This window comes from Enoplosus armatus, chromosome 15 (assembly GCF_043641665.1).
Source record: "Enoplosus armatus isolate fEnoArm2 chromosome 15, fEnoArm2.hap1, whole genome shotgun sequence".
NCBI lineage: Eukaryota > Metazoa > Chordata > Actinopteri > Centrarchiformes > Enoplosidae > Enoplosus > Enoplosus armatus.
The window spans coordinates 19046626-19067322 of NC_092194.1; the positions used below are offsets into that span (position 1 = coordinate 19046626).

Here is a 20697-nt window from a genome sequence, read left to right on the forward strand (position 1 = left end):
CAGACCTACAAATCTACACCCACCATCGCCTTAAATGAGTCTTATACTTCTTTTTCAAATCCATATATAATTTACGTTTCACACCGCATTTGCAGAGGTGCTTTGGGACATTTAAGAGGTGAGGTACTTGATGTGAGGGGTTATGAGTACTGGGGGTCCTGTAATAGGGCAGGACCTGTAAAGTTTCCAGACTAGCATTGCTTTATTTGTCCAGAGGAGTAAAAATAAACAAATGAAATACTTTTATTTTACACTGCCTCGGTTTTGAAACACGGCTTGACTGGAATCTTCCAAGCGTCCTAACACATGAGTTGTCCGGACTAGCTGGAATAAAATCTGCCTGTAAAGAGAGCTGATCTGGGGGGATTTGTCAAGGGAACATTTGTTGTTTATGTATGTGACTGCTGTTGTCCTCGTATATGTCTATATTTTAGCAGTAGCACTTTCTATGCATGATCTTCATTGAGGTTTAATAGTTTGTATTCTCTTGTCCTTGTCCATGGTATATGTGGTTAATGTCAAGTCATAGTATGGTATGGTATATTAATGTCATGTCGTGTTGTATCATCTTATGTCACGTGTTACAAAAGAGTGTAAAACAAATAAGTTATAACATGACATGCTATTGTATGGTATGTTAAGTGTGTGTCATGTCTGTCAAACAAACAAGCTATCATGGAAAAATGTGTGTTTTACCTTCGAATATGCAAAAAGATGCTCGTCATGTCATGTTATGTCATCTTATGTTACGTGTTACAGTAGTTGACTGGAGGGCGTATATCCTTAAACCAGAACAACAGAGTTACAAAATTCAGCCTCAGTCATTCAGCCTCTTTCCAGTAATCATAAAAAACATAATGTAGGTCTCGAGATTGGCTGAAGAGAGAACGCTGAATCGTGAGTTTCATGTAACCTTAGTGTGCACGCCGCAGTCAGGACGGCTTTACGTTTACAGCAGTCGTTATGTAAGCCACAGTCACTGTGGTTCCAGTTATGATCAGTGGTGTGGAGTTTAATTACAGAGAGCTTTTGAGACACACAGACACGTTCTAATGTTTATTTTTAACACTTGCATGTGTTGTAAAATTAGAGCCATTAAACAAAACTGGGCTTTGGTATAGTTAGAAGGATTTTTTTCTGTTTGCTGCTTATTTCCATTTAAAACCTATTTGATATGTTTTAAATACAGACAGGGTGGTGATTAAGTTGGACCAATGATTTTACGACAGTCAAGAATAAAAAATAAAGGAAACAGTGTCATTACATGCATAATGAACTGTTAGTGTTTTGTTCTTTAAAGGAGTAGTTCAACATTTTAGGAAATACGCTTAGTCTTAATGCTAAGCTAAGCTAACCGGCTGCTGGAAGTAGCTTCATATATACCTCACAGACATGAGAGTGGTATTCATTTTCTTATCTAACTCTTTGCAAGAAAACGGATAAGCACATTTCCCAAAATGTCAAACTGTTCCTTGAAAAAAGTGACAGTCAACACTGATTGTTTGACAAACAAAAATATACAAAAGAAATTACTCAAAGTGCTATGTCATCTTTTGCTCTTTTGTTTTGCTTTGTTTTGTTCCTTTTCACATTCAAGCTTGTCTTAGTTTTATTGACGAGGGCAAGATTTATGCTGTTTTTCTCATGTCTGATTTGTTTCCTGGTGTGGACTGTGTCATCTTTCAGGCTGTTGGGGGTCTGTAGAGCGTTACTTCTTAAATCAGCTGTAGCCGTTTGATTGGTCTTTGGTTTGACTTTGTCACCGACAGGCTTTGTCACGGTGGTCTTTTTTGACTGTTCCTTGGATTTCTGTCTTAAAGTATTCTTTATTTGTGCGTTCGCTGTCTGCTTGTTCAGCACTTTGTTTTTCCTCCATGGTTTCAGCTTATTTTTCTTCCTCTGTCTCTTATCATATGATTTCCGTATCGGCGTCACGGCAGCGATCGTCGTCGTCGTTGTCACGCTGGCTGCAGACGTTGTAGGTCTGACCTGGCTGCTCGTCGCCGGTGGTTTGGTGGTGAATTTGAATTTTCTTGGTGGTGGTCTCGTAGGTTTTTCATTTGTGTCCAGCACAGTCACTGAAATGGCACAGATGTCGGTAAGTACCCATTTTCAAAGTTGTACTTGTTCAAGTCTGCAGCCACATATGTTGCATTTATACGGCTGGATTGAATATTTGGCTCTGAAAAAACATCAAACGAACTAAATGTTTGAAATGCTTTCCTCTTTTGTCTCTTTTTTAAGTATGTTTGATGTAAAACGGGAGGCTGCTTTTTATAGTTTTATATATGACCTCAATGCAATTATACAATTTGGCAGTATACATGCATGAAATGAGGAGGAAAAAAGCAGGTTCTGCTCAGGACAAACATACTACAGTGAATGTAGGCATTTTGTTGGCTTGCCAGAACAGATGTCTTCTTACACTAACCTCTAACATCAGTGTAAGTGGCTTGATAATATGGTGTGTATATGTTGTTCGTATTTAGTTCACCTTGATTGAACCAAAACTATTTTCTACTCTAAAAAATGAAAAACACCACGGGCGTATTTCAGTTTAAGGTACAATTTCAGAGGCTCCACTTTGTCAGACGTAAATGTCCCTTTCAAATGGCTTCTTCAACAAGTCTGGTATGCACATAAAAATGAGACATAAAGTTATGAGAAGAAGAAGAAGAAGAAGAAGTGATAAAAATGCAGAGGTAAACTGAGGTGACTTACATTCTTTGGGCACGAAGGGAAACTTTTTCCCCCTCACTTTGACAGGCAGCGGCTTCTGCTTACATTTCCCTGGAGGAGCTCTCCTGCAAAAGTTGTGTTCATGTCATAAATTGGGTAATGTGAAGCTAATAAACAGCTCTTTATTAGTTTCAGGACAAAACATGATGCACATTTATGCAGATTTTTTTTATTATTGGTGTCTCATGTTGTAGAGCTTTTTCACATGCCTTGAAAGTACTTGAAAATTTAATTGATGAGAACAATACAAAAAGGCATTTAAATGCAAGGCGCTCTCAGTCACCAGCTCCACTGATAAAAGTTGCTGATTCGGTTAGTGACAATGGTGATGCAGTCAGTTCACTTTGAAAATTTAATTTAATGATAAAGATTTGTTCGCACATGTACTGAACACCTCCAATGGAAGAGCGGTTCTCGTTGTTGCCCCATGTGCAGCCCTTAAGGGTGATGTGCCCCTTTTAAGTGTATTTGGCTGCAGGGGTGTATTCTTATATTCTCCAACATCTTGTATGATTTATGAGAAAAAAGATTCTTTTGAATCATTGCTCCAAGCAGGCATGTTTGCAACACAGGTGTGCATTTGAGTAGAAAAAAGGGGTCACCTTTCTTAAATATCTCTAATAGAAGTACTAGTCCTTGATTCAAATATAATAATATAATAATAAAGTGTAAGTAAGATTACTTCTACTTGACATCATGTTCAAATTCCAACACATCCTACTTATCACCATGTATGACAGATGGTGTTTATGTTGGTGACAACATGTTTTTTATGGTACATCTAATAACACGTTAACGTAGCCTCATGATGATTAAAGGCACATTGCGTGGTTTAATGTAAGCTGTGTCTGATACTGCACCTGGAGGGGTCCATGAACTTGAAAACAGTTCCAAAAGGAGACATGGCACTGGGGTATGCAGTGGCCAAAAAATATAGTTCCCCTAAAAGACAGAGACAGCTCATGAGTAACGTTAAATTGATGCAAAACTAAACGCTGTGAGAGACCGAATGAATGTTACCTGCTTCATCTTCAGCGAACGAGATGATGAACTTGTGGTGATGATTGATGAGTCCAGGAAAAGAGCATGTCTTTGTGTCACCCATACAGACACTCCTCTCCTTCCAGTTTCCTGTTGATTTATCTTCCTCTAACGCCATGATTCGACTGCAAGATTGTCAGGAATCACGTATATTGTTATAACCAAACAACATGGGGGAATTAATAGTTCATCTCTCGACTTTATTCTAGAGAGGATGGTGGAAAAGCCACTGAGAGAGCATGTAGACCATTATGGGAAACTAGAAATCACCACTAAACCAATACTTTCACTATTTACTAGTAGGAGAAACTCTGGAATCCATTACTGCAAGTATAGGTCTAAATAATAAAGACATTTAGGGAAATATGCTTTCTTGCCGAGACGTAGACGAGAGGCTTGATAATGAAGCTACAGTCAGCAGCCAGTTAGCTGAGCTTAGCATAAAAACTGGAAACAGAGGGAAACTATATATCTCATTGGTTTTTTAAACACAGAAAACAGTAAAAACAAGTTGTGGTTTTAAGGGGGGTCATGTGCTAGACTATTTCTTGGTGGAGACTGCAGGAAGTCACTGCTCCCGGACGACAAATAAAACCTCCTGTAAAACAGTGAATTGTTGTTTTTACACTTGAGTTTTTGTTCATTTTTTTGTGTCAGTGGATCAATACTGATGCAAGAACCTATGTGTAGTCATATCAGCCTGGGGACTCAAGTGATGTGGCTTGAATTCATTCAAAATTGCACAGGTTTCTCTATAAATTCAAACAACAGCCGAGCAAACAAGCTAAGAAAACAAGTCTGTTTTTCCTTCACCACTGAAAAGTTGACAGAAAATCAAGATTTTCTTTTACCCAACAGTTGGAGAAAATCTTACCCACTCATGAAGTCTCCAAAAATGTACAGGCCGTTCAGATTGGGTGATTCACATCCTCTGTACACATATCCCCCTGTCACAGACTTCCCAACATGATGGCTGTATGCAAATATCGGGAGGATGTCATCTGTTGTGGCAGAGAAAGATTCACTGAATTTAACTGAAATCTGAAGCATCAAAATTAGATTGAAAACAACACATTAGGGGCGGAAATAACAGGTGGTGAAGTCAGAGAAGTTTCACATGAACAGAAAATACTCACTCAAGGAGGAGTTGTGGCACAGCTTCACATCGTAGCACTCAAAGCCCTCTTTGGCTCTCCATCCATAGTTTCCTCCCTTCACAATAATGTCAATTTCCTCATAGCGGTTTTGACCCACATCTCCACAGAATATCCTGCCCCTGCCATAGCGGCTGACCGGGTCTCCACGATCCACAGAGCATCGCCACATGTTTCTGACCCCATACGCGTACACCTCTGGCCGGGCATCTGGGTCACCGAGGAATGGGTTATCAGGGGGGAACCTGTACTGCTTCCCACTGGAGTCACTTCCATCTACATCAATGCGGAGTACCTTTCCCAACAGAGCACTCCTGGGTAGGAAAAAATGGGATTTAGCAAGATGAGAAGCCTTCTAGTGCAGTGATTCTCATCCAGGGGTACTTTTGCAGTTGCCAGGACGTATGTGGAAAGATTGTGGAGTAGTTCCACTAATTGAAGAAAACTGAAATAACGATTTGATGAAAAAATCAGCTGTAACACCAGAACACTACATGTTGAAGTGCATTACTTTTAGCTAACTGTACGAAAACAGCAGTTAGCTAAAAGTAATGGAAAGTGGTTGAAATTAATAGCTAAAAATAAATAGTTATCTAAAAGTGATGGATAAATGGTTGAGGTAATAGCTAAACGTAACTTTAGTTTAAATTGTTAGCTTAAAATAGTGGATAAAAGCAGTGGATAAAAAAGTTTAAATATTTAGCCAAAAGTTGTGGGTAAACGATTTAAAAAGTTAGCAAAAACTAATGGATAAATGCTTGAAATAGTTGAAATAGCTATAGCTATAGCTATAGTGGTTGAAGAAGTTAAAAGTAATGAATAAATTGTTAGCTTGAAGTAAAGGGAAACAGTTGAAATTGTTAGCTTAATGGATAAACAGTTAAAGAAGTTAGCTAAAGCGGTTGCAATGATTAGCTTAAACTAATGGGTAAACTGTTGAAATAGTTAAAAGTATTGGATAAATTGTTAATATAGATATTTAGAATAATGATAATGGTTGAAAAAGTTTGCCAAAAGTAATGGATAAATGGTTGAAATAATTAGCTCAAATAAGTGGTTGAAGAAGTTAGCTAAAAGTAATTAATAAATTGTTGAAATCGTTAGCTTTAAGTAACGCTAATGGGAAACAGTTGAAATTGTTAGCTTAATGGATAAACAGTTGAAAAAGTTAGCTAAAGCGGTTGAAATAATTAGCTTAAAGTAATGGGTAAACGGTTGACATAGCTAAAAGTAATGGATAAATGGTTGTAATAGTTATAGGTTATTGATAAATAGTTGAAATATTTAGCTAAAAGTAATGAACAAATGGTTAAAATAGCTATAGGTAAATTGTTGAAATATTTAGCTAAAAGTAGTGGATAAATGTTTGACATAGTTAGCTCAGATAAGTGGTTGACACTGACATTTCAATTGCATGAAAAGAATATTGTAACGTGACTTTTGAATAATCAATAGTGTTAAATGACATCCAGTTTAATGATGAAGGGATGTATGAGTTCATCTGATAGAACCACTGCTTTCTGCTTCAGTCCTCACTCTTCCTCACACTTGTATGAACCTGAAGCACCTTACTTGTTTTGTGCGTTGCCATACTTCCCAAATGGATCCCCAGCTTTTCCACCATCTCCAGTGAAGATGTACAAATATCCATCGAGACCAAAGAGCAGCTGGCCTCCGTTGTGGTTTGCTGCTGGCTCCTCGATCTCTAGAATGACCCTGAATGTAGAAAGAAAGCAGATCACCACAAGAGGTGATATTCCTGTTTTTCAGACATAAATATCTGATTGCTGTGATTCTTAAGCATGTCCTCAGGTCAGGATTCATCCAGCCTTTGTACTTCTTCAGCACTGAGAAGTCATAACATGAAGAATGAAAACAGGGGGACAAGCCTGGTTCTGTCCAAGGGTAACAGAATCCACCTACCTGTAAAGTTCAACAATTAACACTTAATATCTTGTTTGTTTAATCTGTACAAAAATTGTACAGAGTGTAAAAACAACAAGCTTCGGTTTGACAGGCTATTTCTTGGCCAAGATAAGTTTGGGCCGACCATAAAGTGATTTACTGTATTAAGCTCAGAACATGTTTATGCAAGCTTTGGTACGATTACAGCCGAGGGGGTTCATGACAATATAGTCCTACTTTTCTTTCAATGGGTAATTGCAGTATAGCTGCAGATCTACCAATCATCAACCACACTTTGATGCTATAAAAAGAGCAGACGTTCCTACTTTGCGTACCTCTCTGAGTAAGGATCAGCAGAATTCATATCATGGGCTGACACCTTCATCTCACTGACTCTGACTTTCTCCAGCTTGCTGTTGACCTGGATAGAGTAGTAGATGAAGAAGCGTCCATTGTCCCTGTACTTGGGGTGGAAGGCCATGCCCAGGAAGCCCCTCTCATCCCCCAGCCAGGGCGTGGTCATCACCTCCCCACTCATGTCCAGGAAAGGCTGCTCCAGCCGGCTGCCGTCACGTAGGTAAACCCACACAAAGCCCACCTGCTCGGCGATGAACATGCGATGTGTGTCGTCGCCGCTGTGTAGCATCAACACGGGGTTCCTGAGATTGTTCGCCACCTCTGTCAGGCACACCTGGAGACACCCCCTGGGGTCCTCCACCACCTCTCCCAGGTTGCTGTTGAGGTCAGGGCTCTTCAAAACGTTGGGGTAGCAGTAGTCCTGGTCTGACAAGTCGACCATGCTGCAGAACGTGGACACATCTCGCTCAGAGGTGTCCTGCAGCAGCTGGTTCTCAGTTAAATATTTAACCACATGGCGACATTTGCCATGAAACTCAGAGCAGTAGCCAAAGCAAAGGCCAGGTAGCTCTCTGACAGGTGTGTACGGGTCCTCGGCATCGTAGAGGTGGGCGGCATATGGAGAGCACTCCTGGATCAGGCAAACACGGGAGACATTTTAGGGCACTGGTAAGGCAGGAGGTGAAAGTTAAAGGGGCACTTTGACTGATGAGAGGGACTTGACCGGCACAAGTCTGACATTAGATCAAAGTTGAAGCATGGAGGTGTCCCTTACAGGACAAAGACATATTATGGTTTCCATTATGCACCATTATGGTTTTCAAAAAAGGGCACATCAGTACTCAGCAAGTTTCCCCCCGTCCTCCTCTATGCACGCCACTCTTTTAGGAATATGGAAATATTTCATAGTAATATTCATCTAATGTCAAGATGTTGACCTTCCAGACCTCAATATTGGTTGCTAGAAGTATTGGTAAATGGGAATTTAAGATGATTGCTCTTTTTAAATCATTATAAACACTCAGGATTGATTGATCTTATTAGATTTAACCTAATTAAGGTACAACATTTTGTGAAATGCTAATTTTAAGTAGAAAATCACTGGTCTCTATCAAAATATCACTTCCTCTGAGTTGAGTTCTCCCCAACTGTTAATTAAAGTTTGGATTAAATTAAAAAGAATGGGAGTACTGTATGTTTATTCAATTATAACAAAATCAAAGTTGCAGGATGCCTAAACGTTGATCTCTTCACTAATGTGTGTCTAACATAAGCTTAATGATTAATTCAATGATTCAGAAGTCTATCAGAGAGGTTAGATTGTGATAGACAGTTGAGATGGTAAATTATAAACAGATATGTTGTATATAGAGTTTCTGAGTGAAGAGACTGCAGTGAACCACAACAATAATTTAACAATAATTTATCGTCACTCTGAAAAATGTTTTATTATGTGAAATAACTTTTACACCCATTTATCACAGTAGCGTCCTCAAAAGCACACAACCCGACCTTTAGAGATGCATTTACCTGGCACATGATTTCCTTCAGCGTGTCTGCACACAGCTCATAACCCGCCACTTCCAACTGGTCAATAATGTCCCAGTATCTCTCCGCGATCATGTTGTCCGTTTTCTGGTCGCAGCAGCCAAACTGCTCGTACTGCGTGCAGAACTCCAGGTGCCACAAAGGTTTGAAAGGTGGCTCGAAGTCCAGACACTGAGGATGAGCTGATGCTGGCTGGACCAGGACGAGCAACATCACTGATATGATCAGGTTAAACTCAGGAAGGCTCGGGGTCTTTGTGGATGAGCTCGAACCTGCCACCGCGCGTAAAAACGCGCCACCGGCTCCGCTCGGATGGAGCGCAGCATCCCGCGTGCTTGTCATTTTTGCCGTCTGCCCCCGAAAGAGTTCAGCTGTTTGCTCTCCTTTATGTATGGGTCTGCGCGTGCATGTGGATGCTACGCGTGCGCAAAGGTATGTAACTGACCGTGCGCCCCATCAGTCAGCCCCTACCTCATTTGCCCCCCGTGTCTCGCCACCTGCACCGTGTCGCCGGGTCTGTCGCCCATCAGCCTATTTAGTAGCAATTAAAACAAAACTGCTTCGTAATGGCGGTCAAGTTAATTGGATTTATACTTTATTCCCCGACACGCACAGCTGTTCAGCGAAGTTGGCAGAGGAATACGCACAATTAACTCGTGCACGCGCGCACACACACACACACACACACACACACTAACAAAGGGCACAGTGTCGAGGCATGCAAACATCAACATGCTACCACTACGCAAACTGTAATTTTGTCAAACATTCACGTAAAAGCGCCTCCGGGCAGCGTGTTTGTGCAGCAACTTGGCAGCAGCTGTGCTTCATATGGATCTACTGTCCCGGCATGTCAGCTCGCATTTGAATATACAGTCTGTCATCATGTTCTAGTGGTGCCAAGGGAAAAGAAACATCTTCAACAAACCCCTGTGCTTACATAACAAATACCACACATGTAATCAAGACCAACAACAGTAACAACATAAAGTACTATGTTATGATTTTGATGGGATATTGAATATTAGGTGTATTTGAATTAGCCGATAGTGTAATCTATGAATTACTAAAGTTGCTTTATAGTATATAGTACTTTCATTTGGTACTGCAGAGTCAAGAAAATCCACCCAACTCCTGACACATTTAATCTCATCTATTGATCAACTAACTAACTATTAACAATACAGCCACACTAATTAAATATACAATACCACAATAAATATAATTGTATTTGGAAAAAGTAACATAGCACCATTGCTATTTTTCCCTGAAGGCAATGCTGACTTATCAACTGGGTAACTGTGTGGGGCCCCATAACTCCAGGCCTCACACAAGCATCAGTCTTGTGTCAACTGGTCTGTGCTAAAAAAAAAAAAAAAAAGAAAAAAAGTTTTGTGTAGTAATGTATACAAGTGTCAAAAGTAAATGAAAAAATCAAAAGGTCTTATCCACAATATTCCTTGCCTTAAAGGCTTTTTTTATGATTTAAAATTGTACTCAGAATAACAGAACGTTTGTAATTCAACACAAAACAGCAGTATAATATGTAGAAATTGAAGCGTTCTGGCTTTATGAATGTATTTGACCAACAGACACAATAACTTTATCAAATATATATGTGAACTTTTATTATGACTGTGATGATCACACAATAACAGAAAACCGGGCATGTAGAGGCCAATATAAAAGGTGTATTAGAGTGTAGAGACAGTGTGGAGGACAGAAAATGGCTGTTTGGTTTTATGAGAGCTACTGGACCAATTAAATGGCTTTTTTTTCCACCCTTTTTTTTTTTTTTTAAAAAGGGACATTGAGGAAGATGATAGCCACAAGGAGGCAGTAATGCAACGTCAAGGATGACAACTGTCTTAAAACATCATAAGAAGAGTTTGTTAGCTCAGTTTAGTTCTCACAGACCCCTGTCTACATCAGTGGAGCTGAGGTGGGGCATGTGAACAGTTTTAGGTTCCTGGGAATCAGCATCACAGAGAAACCGCCCAGGACTTTATTGGTACCCATCTACCGAGCATCAGTGATGTCAGTGCCTGCGCACAACCCAAAGGATGCTGAAACTGTACATCTTCCTTGTAAATATAATTTCGTTTTCCTTTCTTTCCCTTTGTTTGTGCTACTTTTATATGCCACTATTGTTTATTTTATTGTTTTTATTCTATTTGAATTCAAATATTTGAATATATGTTTATACATTTCTTTGTGTGTAGCATGGAGGGGGCTACAACCGCATTTCATTGTGCAATCCTGTATTGTATAATGACAATAAAGCTGAACCTTGAACCTTGAACCCTTTAGAAAATCCACCAGTGACTCCTCATGCTGGTTCAGTTCAGTCCCTCACAACCTTGTTAGAATCAACACTCTAAAATAAGACTATACTTCCTAGAGGCCAGTGCATTACATTATAACCAATTAGGTTATCTCCATCATGGATGTAAAAAGGTAATACATTAAAGAACTTGCAGTATTTATCCAGCAGATGGCAGCAACCAAAGAACGAATGCGCCTCAAAGTGGACAAGGAAGCGGAACTTCGTCATTTCTTTTTATTTTGCGTTTGTTTTGGTGAGGAGAAAAGTGTCAAGTTACTTAGAATAAAAACATGGCACTTCCGCCTGGACGCTTCAGCTTAAAATATTAATTGATGAAATGGATTTGATGTTACGTAATTTGATTCGTAAAAACGGCAACAAATAAATACAATTGCGATTAAAAATTAATGAGCAATAATTCTAATGTGTTTTGTTTATATTTAGTACGCAGGCGTAGTATTTCTTCTGAAAAACAAATTTGCGCGTTTATTTTGAAGGCTAAATCGGTTTCCTTTCCGGTCGCATTTTAGCTAACCATCTTCAGACTGACGCGCGGCGATAAGGCGCTGCCAAGTCCGACAACAAAATATAATTTGTCCAACGTAACCTAGGCAGCTCAAATCTACTACCATGGCTTCTTAAAGGGGGTGGAGGAAGATACGGATTCATGCTTGGTAGGTGACCGGAGTCAGTCAACTTTTCGCCGTTTAGAGAAGCTGGAGAAGCTACAATGAGCTCGGACCACCAGAGCGACAGTGAGGACGCCGACGAGTCGCAGGACAGGCCCAGCAGCGGCAGCGTCTCCGACAAAGAGGAAGACCCTGACATCGACGACTCGGACGTGGAAGATGACATCGCTCCGGGGGCTTCTCCTTCACCGCCGGGGAACAGCGGGGACCGGCCGGAGCGTAGTGCGAGGACTCCGGCACCGGAGGAGCAAGAGCTCAGCTGCCAACCGCCCGCCGTGCCGGAGACCGGGAGCGGCGGGGACTCCAGCGCCGATAGCCGCAGGGGGAATAGCCTGTTTTCTTGGTTGCAGAGCAGGACAATAAGACGTGGGGTGTTTGTGGACCCAGCTAGGGATAACTTTAGGACAATGACAAGTTTATACTGCTCTATGAATCCGGCTGTGGAGTCTATTAACCTGAGCACTCAGACCCATGGAGCGGTCTTTAACCTGGAGTACTCCCCAGACGGGTAAGACATCATTTTGGGCCTTTCACCCTGAATCCATGTGCACAGGCTTCCCACTTGCCTTTGAAATCTTTGAAATGTGGAACAGTGCACTGAAAGGGGTTGAAAAATATTGGATAAAGCACCTGGAAAGTGCTTGAATTACATGATCAAATTCACCCTCACATGCTTCATCTCCCTGGACTCCATCCAAGGACCATTTCACATGCATGGGGAAAACGCACTGATTTGATACTTATGTTTAAACAGCAATAGTTTATAATCTTCAACTTGACTTATTAACTTGTAAAGATGTAGCTATACACCGACAGTCCTCTAAACAAAACCTTGAAAGAAAAGCCACTCATAGTTTGCACAACTAAAGTGTACACACAGGGTTTAAGCCTCGGTGACAGACAGCAGATTTAGGAAGTAAATCCTGCATCCAAACCAGGTCAAGCTGTGTCCAGTCTGGGTCAAATTTGTTTGTGGGCTCATGTGACAGCAGCTCAAAACACACACGCTTTTACTGCACAACTAAGTTTTTTTGTGGAAAATGCATTTTCTTTTGCAGGAGATGAAAACATCCTGAACCCACTCAGCCTTGAACTCAACATCCAAGAGAACATTTATCTTTTGATTTACCTCTGAGTCTATGCTCTTGATCCATACATCGTGTCATAGATCAAAGAGTTTGCGTCCAGAAAGTGAAAGAGGAATTCCTTCTGTAACCCAGCTTGACACTGAACTTCTTGTTTTCCTCAGTCCTTTTATTAAAGGCTCTCATCAAAGAAAGCTGTTCAGCATTCTTACATTTGCTGCTCAGGAGAATATATTGCTCAGATGGATTGATAATACACCATCTATAAATGCAGGATGGCACAAGTTGATATTTGACCAATACCAATGGAATATTTAACAACATCTAACATACAGATTTAATTGTAAATGTTGACATGTTTTATTATTATTATTATTTATTTTCCCATCTTTCTCTCTAGATGTTTTTGTTGCATCGCTGACGACTGTGATGGGACTGAGCGTTTCCTTATACATATATATATATATATATATATATATATACATAGATATTATGATATTTTCCCATTTATATTTACGCAACATACTTATGTGAGTGTCTATTATGTCTGAGGGTATGTCATGTGCTAATGTGTACATCATATATCAAAGATCCAAGTCAGATGTTTCGTTCTTGTTGAAGTTGTTTGTGTAAGCATATTGTTAAAAAAAAACTAAAAACAATTCCTCTGCAACATGTCCAAAGAGATCAACTCTTTCCTGCTCTTGTATGTTTACGAGCGTCTCTGATTTGTGTGTCTGCTCTGCTCAGGTCTGTGCTGACTGTGGCCTGTGAGCAGACCGAGGTCCTGCTGTTTGATCCCATCTCATCCAGACACATCAAAACCCTGACCGAGGCCCACGAGGACTGTGTCAACAACATAAGGTGCATTTTTCTAATCTTAAAATCTTGCCACATCCTGCATCCACAGCAGGGAAGGGACCAAGGGAGTTGAAGCTCAAAGCAGTGAAACATAAAAAGATTCAGGAGGGCAACATGACCCCTTAAATCTTCTTTATTGGTCAAAGTACGTCAGATTAAGCTCCTTGTCAGGATATGAAGTACAGAGGCCAATAAAAACTACTAAAGGGACCAAGATGCCGTCTAGATTCACGCCTGCAGACAACCTTAAATAAAAAATGTTCTCCTGACTATCTGTCCTCTGCAGGTTTTTGGACAATCGTTTGTTTGCCACCTGCTCTGACGACACCACAATTGCATTATGGGACCTCCGTAAGCTGAATTCAAAGGTTTGCTCGTTGCACGGCCACGCCAGCTGGGTGAAGAACATCGAGTACGACACCAACACTCGTCTCCTCGTCACGTCCGGCTTCGACGGCAACGTCATCACATGGGACACTAACAGGTTTGTGTGTGTGCGTAGATGTGTGAGCATCAAATAATTAATAATTATGAATATCTGAAGGTGAATGTGGTGATTGTGTCTTTGTGTTCTCTGCACCTTTTGTGAGATGATGAGTGTGCTTTAATATGTGTGCATATGGACTGTGTACATTATATTGCCTTACGATATCACAAGGAAACATACATTATAAGGTTTTTCACATGAGATATAAATAAATTACTTATTTACCTTGTTTGGGTTTTAGTTAGGGCTGCAGCAAATTAATATTTTCATTATTGATCCATATATTCTTTTTTTTTTTTTTGTTGATGAATCAAATAATTGAAAAAATGCTCAAAACAGAGAAAAGCTACAAATCCTCAAATTTGAGAAGCTGGAACCAGTGAAGCTTTGTCGTTTTTATCTTTTATCAGGTATCATAATTGCACTTGGTTTATTTTCTGTTGATTGGTAAATGTGGAAAATTTATTTTTTTGTCTCTTGTGTCACAATCACTTTTACCTCCTGGAAAATGTCCTGTTCTGGTGTTTACGTCAGGCTGCATAGAAGTCAAATCAATACATCACTGACTTTTTAACAGTCCCCCTTTCCGTCATCCCTCCATTAAATAGAAACTGCAACTTTATAACTTTGGGGTAAATGGGATTCTTGGCTGTAATTCAACCCTGAAAACCTAATTTATTCTCCAAAAGAACCACCCAGAGGTGAAGGTTTCTGTAACTTTACAACAAGCTGTTTTGCCATGGATTGTTTGTCTGCCTCCCCACCTTGAGCAACCCTTTTAACCAGTATTACACAGAATTATAAAAAAAAAAAAAACTAAAATGGCATCAAACTGCCTCTTAAGTCCTCTGTAATTGTTGTTCCCCTGCAGGTTTACAGAGGACGGCTGCCCGCACAAAAAGTTCTTCCACACCCGCTACCTAATGAGGATGCGTCTGACACCCGACTGTTCCAAGATGCTCATCTCCACTTCCTCAGGGTACCTGCTCATCCTCCACGACCTGGACCTCACCCAGTCCCTCGAGGTGGGCAGCTACCGCATGCTGCGAGCACGTCGGACTCCCCTCAGCTCAGGTCAGATCACATCATCGTCATCTCCCTAAAAATAATAATAATCTGCCCATATTTCACGCAATTGTTTTTACCTTTTTTCACTGAAAAGTACCTGATTTTTTTGTGGCCTTTTTTCTTTTTCTCCATATTATCTCTGTTAATTCCTTTCTGTGAAACTTACACCTATTTAGTGCTAAGGCAATTGGTTGATTAGTTCATTTAGACGTAATTAATGATCTGTAATTTTGATGGTTGAGTAATCGGTAAACAGGTAAAAATATAAAACATTTCAGTATAGATTCATAAATGCAAAGAGTTACTTGGTTATGTCCATCTGATTTCTTTTTTTAGCCATTGCACAAATTAAGCAGTTTTGACGTATGATGGGTATTTGTCATTAGATTAGAAAGTTATTGTTGTTTTCAGATTAAAGAAAATGATTTTTGACCCTGTCGTGATCCTGCAGATGGAGGCACATCAGCGTCCAGGTCAGCTGGAACTCCTCGCCAGGGAAACGACTCCAGCAAGCTCCACCCTCATAGAGAAGGTCCAAGTCTATCACGGTGTAAAACTGAAAAATAGATGTCAGCTGAGGTTCTCTTCTGCCAAAGTAATAAAGACGGACTATGAGGTTCTCACCTACTTTGTTCTCACAGGTCTTTCTCCCAGGAACAGCCTAGAGGTTTTGACTCCAGAGATCCCCGGAGAGAGAGACCGAGGGAACTGCATCACCTCCCTGCAGCTCCATCCTAAAGGCTGGGCCACGCTCATCCGATGCTCCAGCAACATGGACGACCAGGAGGTGAGAAACACTCAGCTGTTGTCTCAAAGCTGTTTTTAAGATATGATCTTAGATTTTGTTGATTAAATTACCTCGCTGCATGTTCATGTTTTATAGATCTGAAAGCAAAATGAGATACCCCTTCTAGAATCTAGATCTATGAAGTAATTTATGTCCTCTGTTGACCCTTTGTTGATGTACTATAGGAACTGCATCATTATCACCTTGAACTTAATGGCATACTGCACCAAAAATAGATCTATTGAGTATAGTAGTTCTTTGTGGAGCACAACAGTTACAATTTAATCTAATGGCAAGTGGTTTGAGAAGTTTACCTGCTCTAGTCCCTGACGCAGCCTCAGCTCCCAGCCCTCCTGTACTTTTGATCTTGCCCTTGATGTGCAGTGGCCTGTAAGATAAGACAAACCTCTACTGATCCCCAGAGGGGATATTCGGTTTGTTGCAACAGCACAAGGACAGAAACAAGTACAGATAAATAGACATGGTCAAAAAATATATATAATAAGAGGTATATAAAATGAAAGTAAAAATAGACACTGTAGCAAATTAAAGACAAAATTACGAAGCTAAAGTGAGAGTGACATGATGGAAAGTCTTGTATATTTAAACAGCGTACAACTGAATAATATATAGTATGATTAAGTAATAATACTTAGTGTTTAGTGTATACTGAGTTTAGCTTCCAGTACATTTAAAAATACATTCTATAAACATGTTTTACTACAATACTCTTCTTAATTGTCTAAACACAAGCAGCCATGTAAGAACTTTCCCTTAATAAAATCTTAAATTGGCAACATGTTCATTTTAAATCAGGAAGTGTTTGATAAAAGAATAAGTTATACATTATTATGTGTCCACCCCAAGATCCAAGGACATTATCAATGTTTTGCAAGACAAAGCTGCCTTTGTCGTGGTTACTTGTGTCAAAACGTCACGCATCTTGAAATTGTTTTGGATCCTAGACCTGGTGTCAGTTTGTCATACTGCTCTGCCTTTATGTCCAAATTCATTCTCAAATAACCACCAGGAACAAAATGTAAGAACATTTGACCACAAAAAAAACTTTTTTTTAACTTATTTACAGTTTGCCTTCAGTGCAGTTCTACTGTTGTACGATTATGTGGATTGGTGTCTTATCACAAGCACAAAGCCACTAATGGTTGGTTGGTGTCTCTGCGGGTCCTGGACCAACGTCAAGTGTCTTTCCAGCGACGACACCAACATGATTAATAGTTTCAGGCTCTAGTCTGTGACACTGACTGCACCTAAACCTGCGTGTCCACCTTTCTTCCTGTCTCTCTCCAGTGGACGTGTGTGTATGAGTTCCAGGAGGGAGCGCCCACCCGCCCGCTGGTCTCCCCCCGCTGCTCCCTCCGCCTCACCCACTACATCGAGGAGGCCAACGTCGGTAGGGGCTACATCAAAGAGTTGTGCTTCAGCCCGGACGGACGACTCATCTGCTCCCCGTATGGCTACGGCGTCCGCCTGCTGGCCTTCGACGAGAACTGCGGCGAGCTGGCCGACTGCCTGCCCGTCCAGACCAGCTGCCTCAGGGAGATCCGCTCCATCTACTCGCACAGCGACGTGGTGCTCACCACCAAGTTCTCCCCAACACACTGCCAGCTGGCCTCAGGCTGCCTCAGTGGACGCGTCGCCCTTTACCAGCCCAAGTTTTAGCCTCCCGATGCTCTCAAAGAATGGTGCACTGCAGACCTGGGTAAAGAAGTGGTTGTGCCTCAGAATGGCCCAGAATACTGTTCGTACAACTACATATTTTCATTTTAAACTCCTATCATCCAATATATGCAGATTTGTGTTGTGCGAAGACTATATCTACATAGTAATATGGCCCTCTTGGTATCCTTTGGTATAAATTATATCAAAACCATCAAAGGAAATTAAATGAAAAGAAAAATCTGAATCTTTAGGAACCCTGAATAACATTTCTTAGCATTTGTTTTAAAGTGCTGAAGTGGACCAGAAGGTGGGATTTACTGTATACAGATATTTCAAATAGTCTGATGCACAGTATTACTGGAATATTGGGATTTTTCTGGACCCTCTGTCAGACAATCTGTAGGGAAAACTCCACCTATCTGGCACCTTGAAGGGATAACCTTTAAAAAGTACCTCTAGATCCAGGTCTGCAGCTGTGAAGCAGACTGCGTTTGTGTGGGTGTTAACTGTCCGCTGACAGACCACTCACCTGGAAACAAAAAATGAAACAAGGAGAAGACTTAAGCTGTGGCCCCTTGACCAGGCTGCAGTAGTGGATGAAAACTTTAAGCCTCTCTGACGCTGAACTTCAAGGAAAAAAATGGGGGGAAAAAAGACAACAAAACAAAAAAGGGCACTTGGGCTTTGAAAACTAGACTCCCATCCAGACCGAGGAGACGTCCAAACCTTGAAGCTCTTTCTAATTAAAACAAGAGATGCAACATGGCGTCTGTCATAAACAAACTCTGCAGTTCGTCTGTGGCTCTTTTTCATACTAAAGATTAATTTTGGTCTCTATAGCAGTAGAAAACCTTTGACTTATTTCGAGACTCGGCACAACCAGATGTTGCTGTCTCAGGACAAAAACACTAAGGATGCAAACAAACAAACAAACAGATGCTAATCGATTAATTCTAACGAGACAAACAAGAAACGGGCGCTTGTGTCTGTCGTCTGTCGTCTGTCGTCTTGACACGGCGTCCTCTGCTGCGGACCGTGTCGCTTTCAGCTGCTCCGCTCTGCTCATGCCTTTTTTACAGGTGCTGCTTCTCTGCTCATACAATCTGAACTTTGACCTCATCATCAACGCCTTTCCGCTTTACCTACCTTTTTGTTTTCCTCCCATCTCCACTGTTTCCACCTTCACCTTGGTCTTTACTGGTTTGGTTTTTAGTGGTTTTATTGGTGTATTAATGTTGGCACTACTTGTTCACAGCGTTTGATTTGATTCTACGGTCACTGTTAGCCATCGTTGAGGCCGCTTTAGGACTTCTCATTTCCCTTCACAGTTTGTATGTTTTTATCTTAAGCCTGTGAATGGAAACTTTATGCTGATCCAAAATCCAGCTACTGTCAATATCTCAGTTTTCAAAGTATCCCACCCAGACATTTTCCCGACCCACTTTCTGTACAAACCACTATTACAAAATTTTCATACTTTTGCGAAACACTAATGCAATTACATTTCTTCCCTAAAGGATCAGGCTGGCATTATTCTGTATTTTTTACATAGAGCATGGTGGCACTCAGCCCAAGCCCATCGGTTCCTCCTGAAGACGTAAATCTTTACTAACAGCTCACAAATACGTAGTTTCATTTTTTAAAAAGGCTCAGTGATTTGCTGAAACAGCTGGCCACAGCAGTTTATAGCAAACATTACTCAAACAGGAGTAAATAATGAAGTTGTTGGAGACTACTTTCAGCTGCGGAGTAATACACAATTACAGTGTATGGGATTGATCCAAAAAAAAAAAAACCTACAGTGCCCATGTTGATAGTAATGAAGGAACATGTCAGGCAATGCAACTGAGCGTCTCATTGATGTGTTTTTAATGTTTTTTGACAACAATGGAGCTCTATGGCACCGAGGAATAAGACACATCAGTGTTTGGCCACACAGACGATACTAGCTACTAGAATCCAGTCACCGTTGATTCTGTTTTTTTCATGGGATTTATTGACACTAAAGAAATATAGAATATTGCCAGCCTCATCCTTTTGTTGACTTTTCGGGCACCAAGTTGCCTCAACATTGTTCGTTTAAATCGTTGCCAAGAAACATTTGACTTGTTTTTCGACCTTGTGCTTCATTCTGTTGGTTTTTGAAGAGAGTGTTGATCCACATCAGTGTTTGATTTTTTTTTTTTTTTTTTCACACCCACGTTCTCATTTTCACAATGTCACACTCATAAAGATGACCAATCAGGTTTTGTCCTCTCTAAGGACCGAATGGATTGCTTTGACTGTTCTAGTATCTGCAATGCTTTTGTGTTTTCAACCAGTGTAGTATAACGTTAGCTGCTGTAAGCACGTGTGGATGTTACACCGTAATGTAAACTGGTTATAGTACATACTGACTGACTGCAGAATAGATATTGCATAAGCAAAAGATAGACATTAGCGTATACTACTATGCATACCAGCCTTCATGAAGATTCTCCTTCCTTGTTTATGCGAGGGTGATGCTCTGTGTGGAGCTGTCAGATGCCAAAATATGTTTTGCTTGGACAAGGCAGTGCTTCTCCTCTGTAGTGGAGTTGTGAGCTGAGAACTGAAGTTGAACATCTGCTATTACGGATTTTAAAAAAACTGTTCTTCACATGTGGCAAAAGCTTACATTTTTAAAGAATGTACTGACATTTATGGAAATATACTTAATCACTTTCTTGCCAAAAGTTAGATGAGCAGATCCATACTTGTCTCATACCATTAAATATAAAGCTACAGCTAGCATAGCTAAAGACTGGATTATTCAAGTATTAAAACCGAAGTGTAAAACAGAAAATGTGCGTTTTTTGTGGGTGGTTATGTACCGAACTATATCTTGACTGGGACCAGTAACTTTCTGGAGTCTCTGCTTAATTTGTGAGCTTTATAGGTGCTGGTAGGTGGGCTTTGTTGAGCCAGGATAACTGTTTCCACTTTGTGCTA

At 40.5% G+C, this 20697-nt stretch overlaps 2 protein-coding genes across 2 annotated transcripts; one reads left to right on the forward strand and one right to left on the reverse strand.

Annotated features, from left to right (window-relative positions):
* Nucleotides 1-1533: 1533 nt before the first annotated feature.
* Nucleotides 1534-9086, reverse strand: hhipl2 (HHIP-like 2). Its single transcript, XM_070920762.1, has 9 exons — nucleotides 8727-9086; nucleotides 7175-7827; nucleotides 6507-6650; nucleotides 4917-5248; nucleotides 4655-4781; nucleotides 3760-3905; nucleotides 3600-3681; nucleotides 2722-2804; nucleotides 1534-2078 (listed from the first exon to the last, which is right to left on the reverse strand). The coding sequence occupies exons 1-9, from the start codon at nucleotides 9084-9086 to the stop codon at nucleotides 1534-1536; spliced, it is 2472 nt and encodes an 823-aa protein (XP_070776863.1).
* Nucleotides 9087-11800: 2714 nt separating this feature from the next.
* Nucleotides 11801-17727, forward strand: wdr32 (WD repeat domain 32). The gene is made up of 7 exons (XM_070920459.1): nucleotides 11801-12267; nucleotides 13595-13708; nucleotides 13992-14189; nucleotides 15064-15266; nucleotides 15712-15792; nucleotides 15902-16047; nucleotides 17356-17727. Exons 1-7 carry the CDS (start codon nucleotides 11801-11803, stop codon nucleotides 17725-17727), a joined length of 1581 nt encoding a protein of 526 aa, XP_070776560.1.
* The last annotated feature ends 2970 nt before the right edge of the window (nucleotides 17728-20697 follow it).

Coding starts and splice junctions, on each gene's coding strand:
- hhipl2 (XM_070920762.1), bottom strand. CDS start 9,086: ATGACAAGCACGCGGGATGCTGCGCTCCATCCGAGCGGAGCCGGTGGC. Junction 3,906..4,654: donor TTTGGAGACTTCATGAGTGG/GTAAGATTTTCT, acceptor ACAATCTTGCAG/TCGAATCATGGCGTTAGAGG. Junction 2,079..2,721: donor TCCCTTCGTGCCCAAAGAAT/GTAAGTCACCTC, acceptor GTGCCATTTCAG/TGACTGTGCTGGACACAAAT.
- wdr32 (XM_070920459.1), top strand. CDS start 11,801: ATGAGCTCGGACCACCAGAGCGACAGTGAGGACGCCGACGAGTCGCAG. Junction 15,793..15,901: donor GCTCCACCCTCATAGAGAAG/GTCCAAGTCTAT, acceptor TTGTTCTCACAG/GTCTTTCTCCCAGGAACAGC. Junction 16,048..17,355: donor GCAACATGGACGACCAGGAG/GTGAGAAACACT, acceptor GTCTCTCTCCAG/TGGACGTGTGTGTATGAGTT.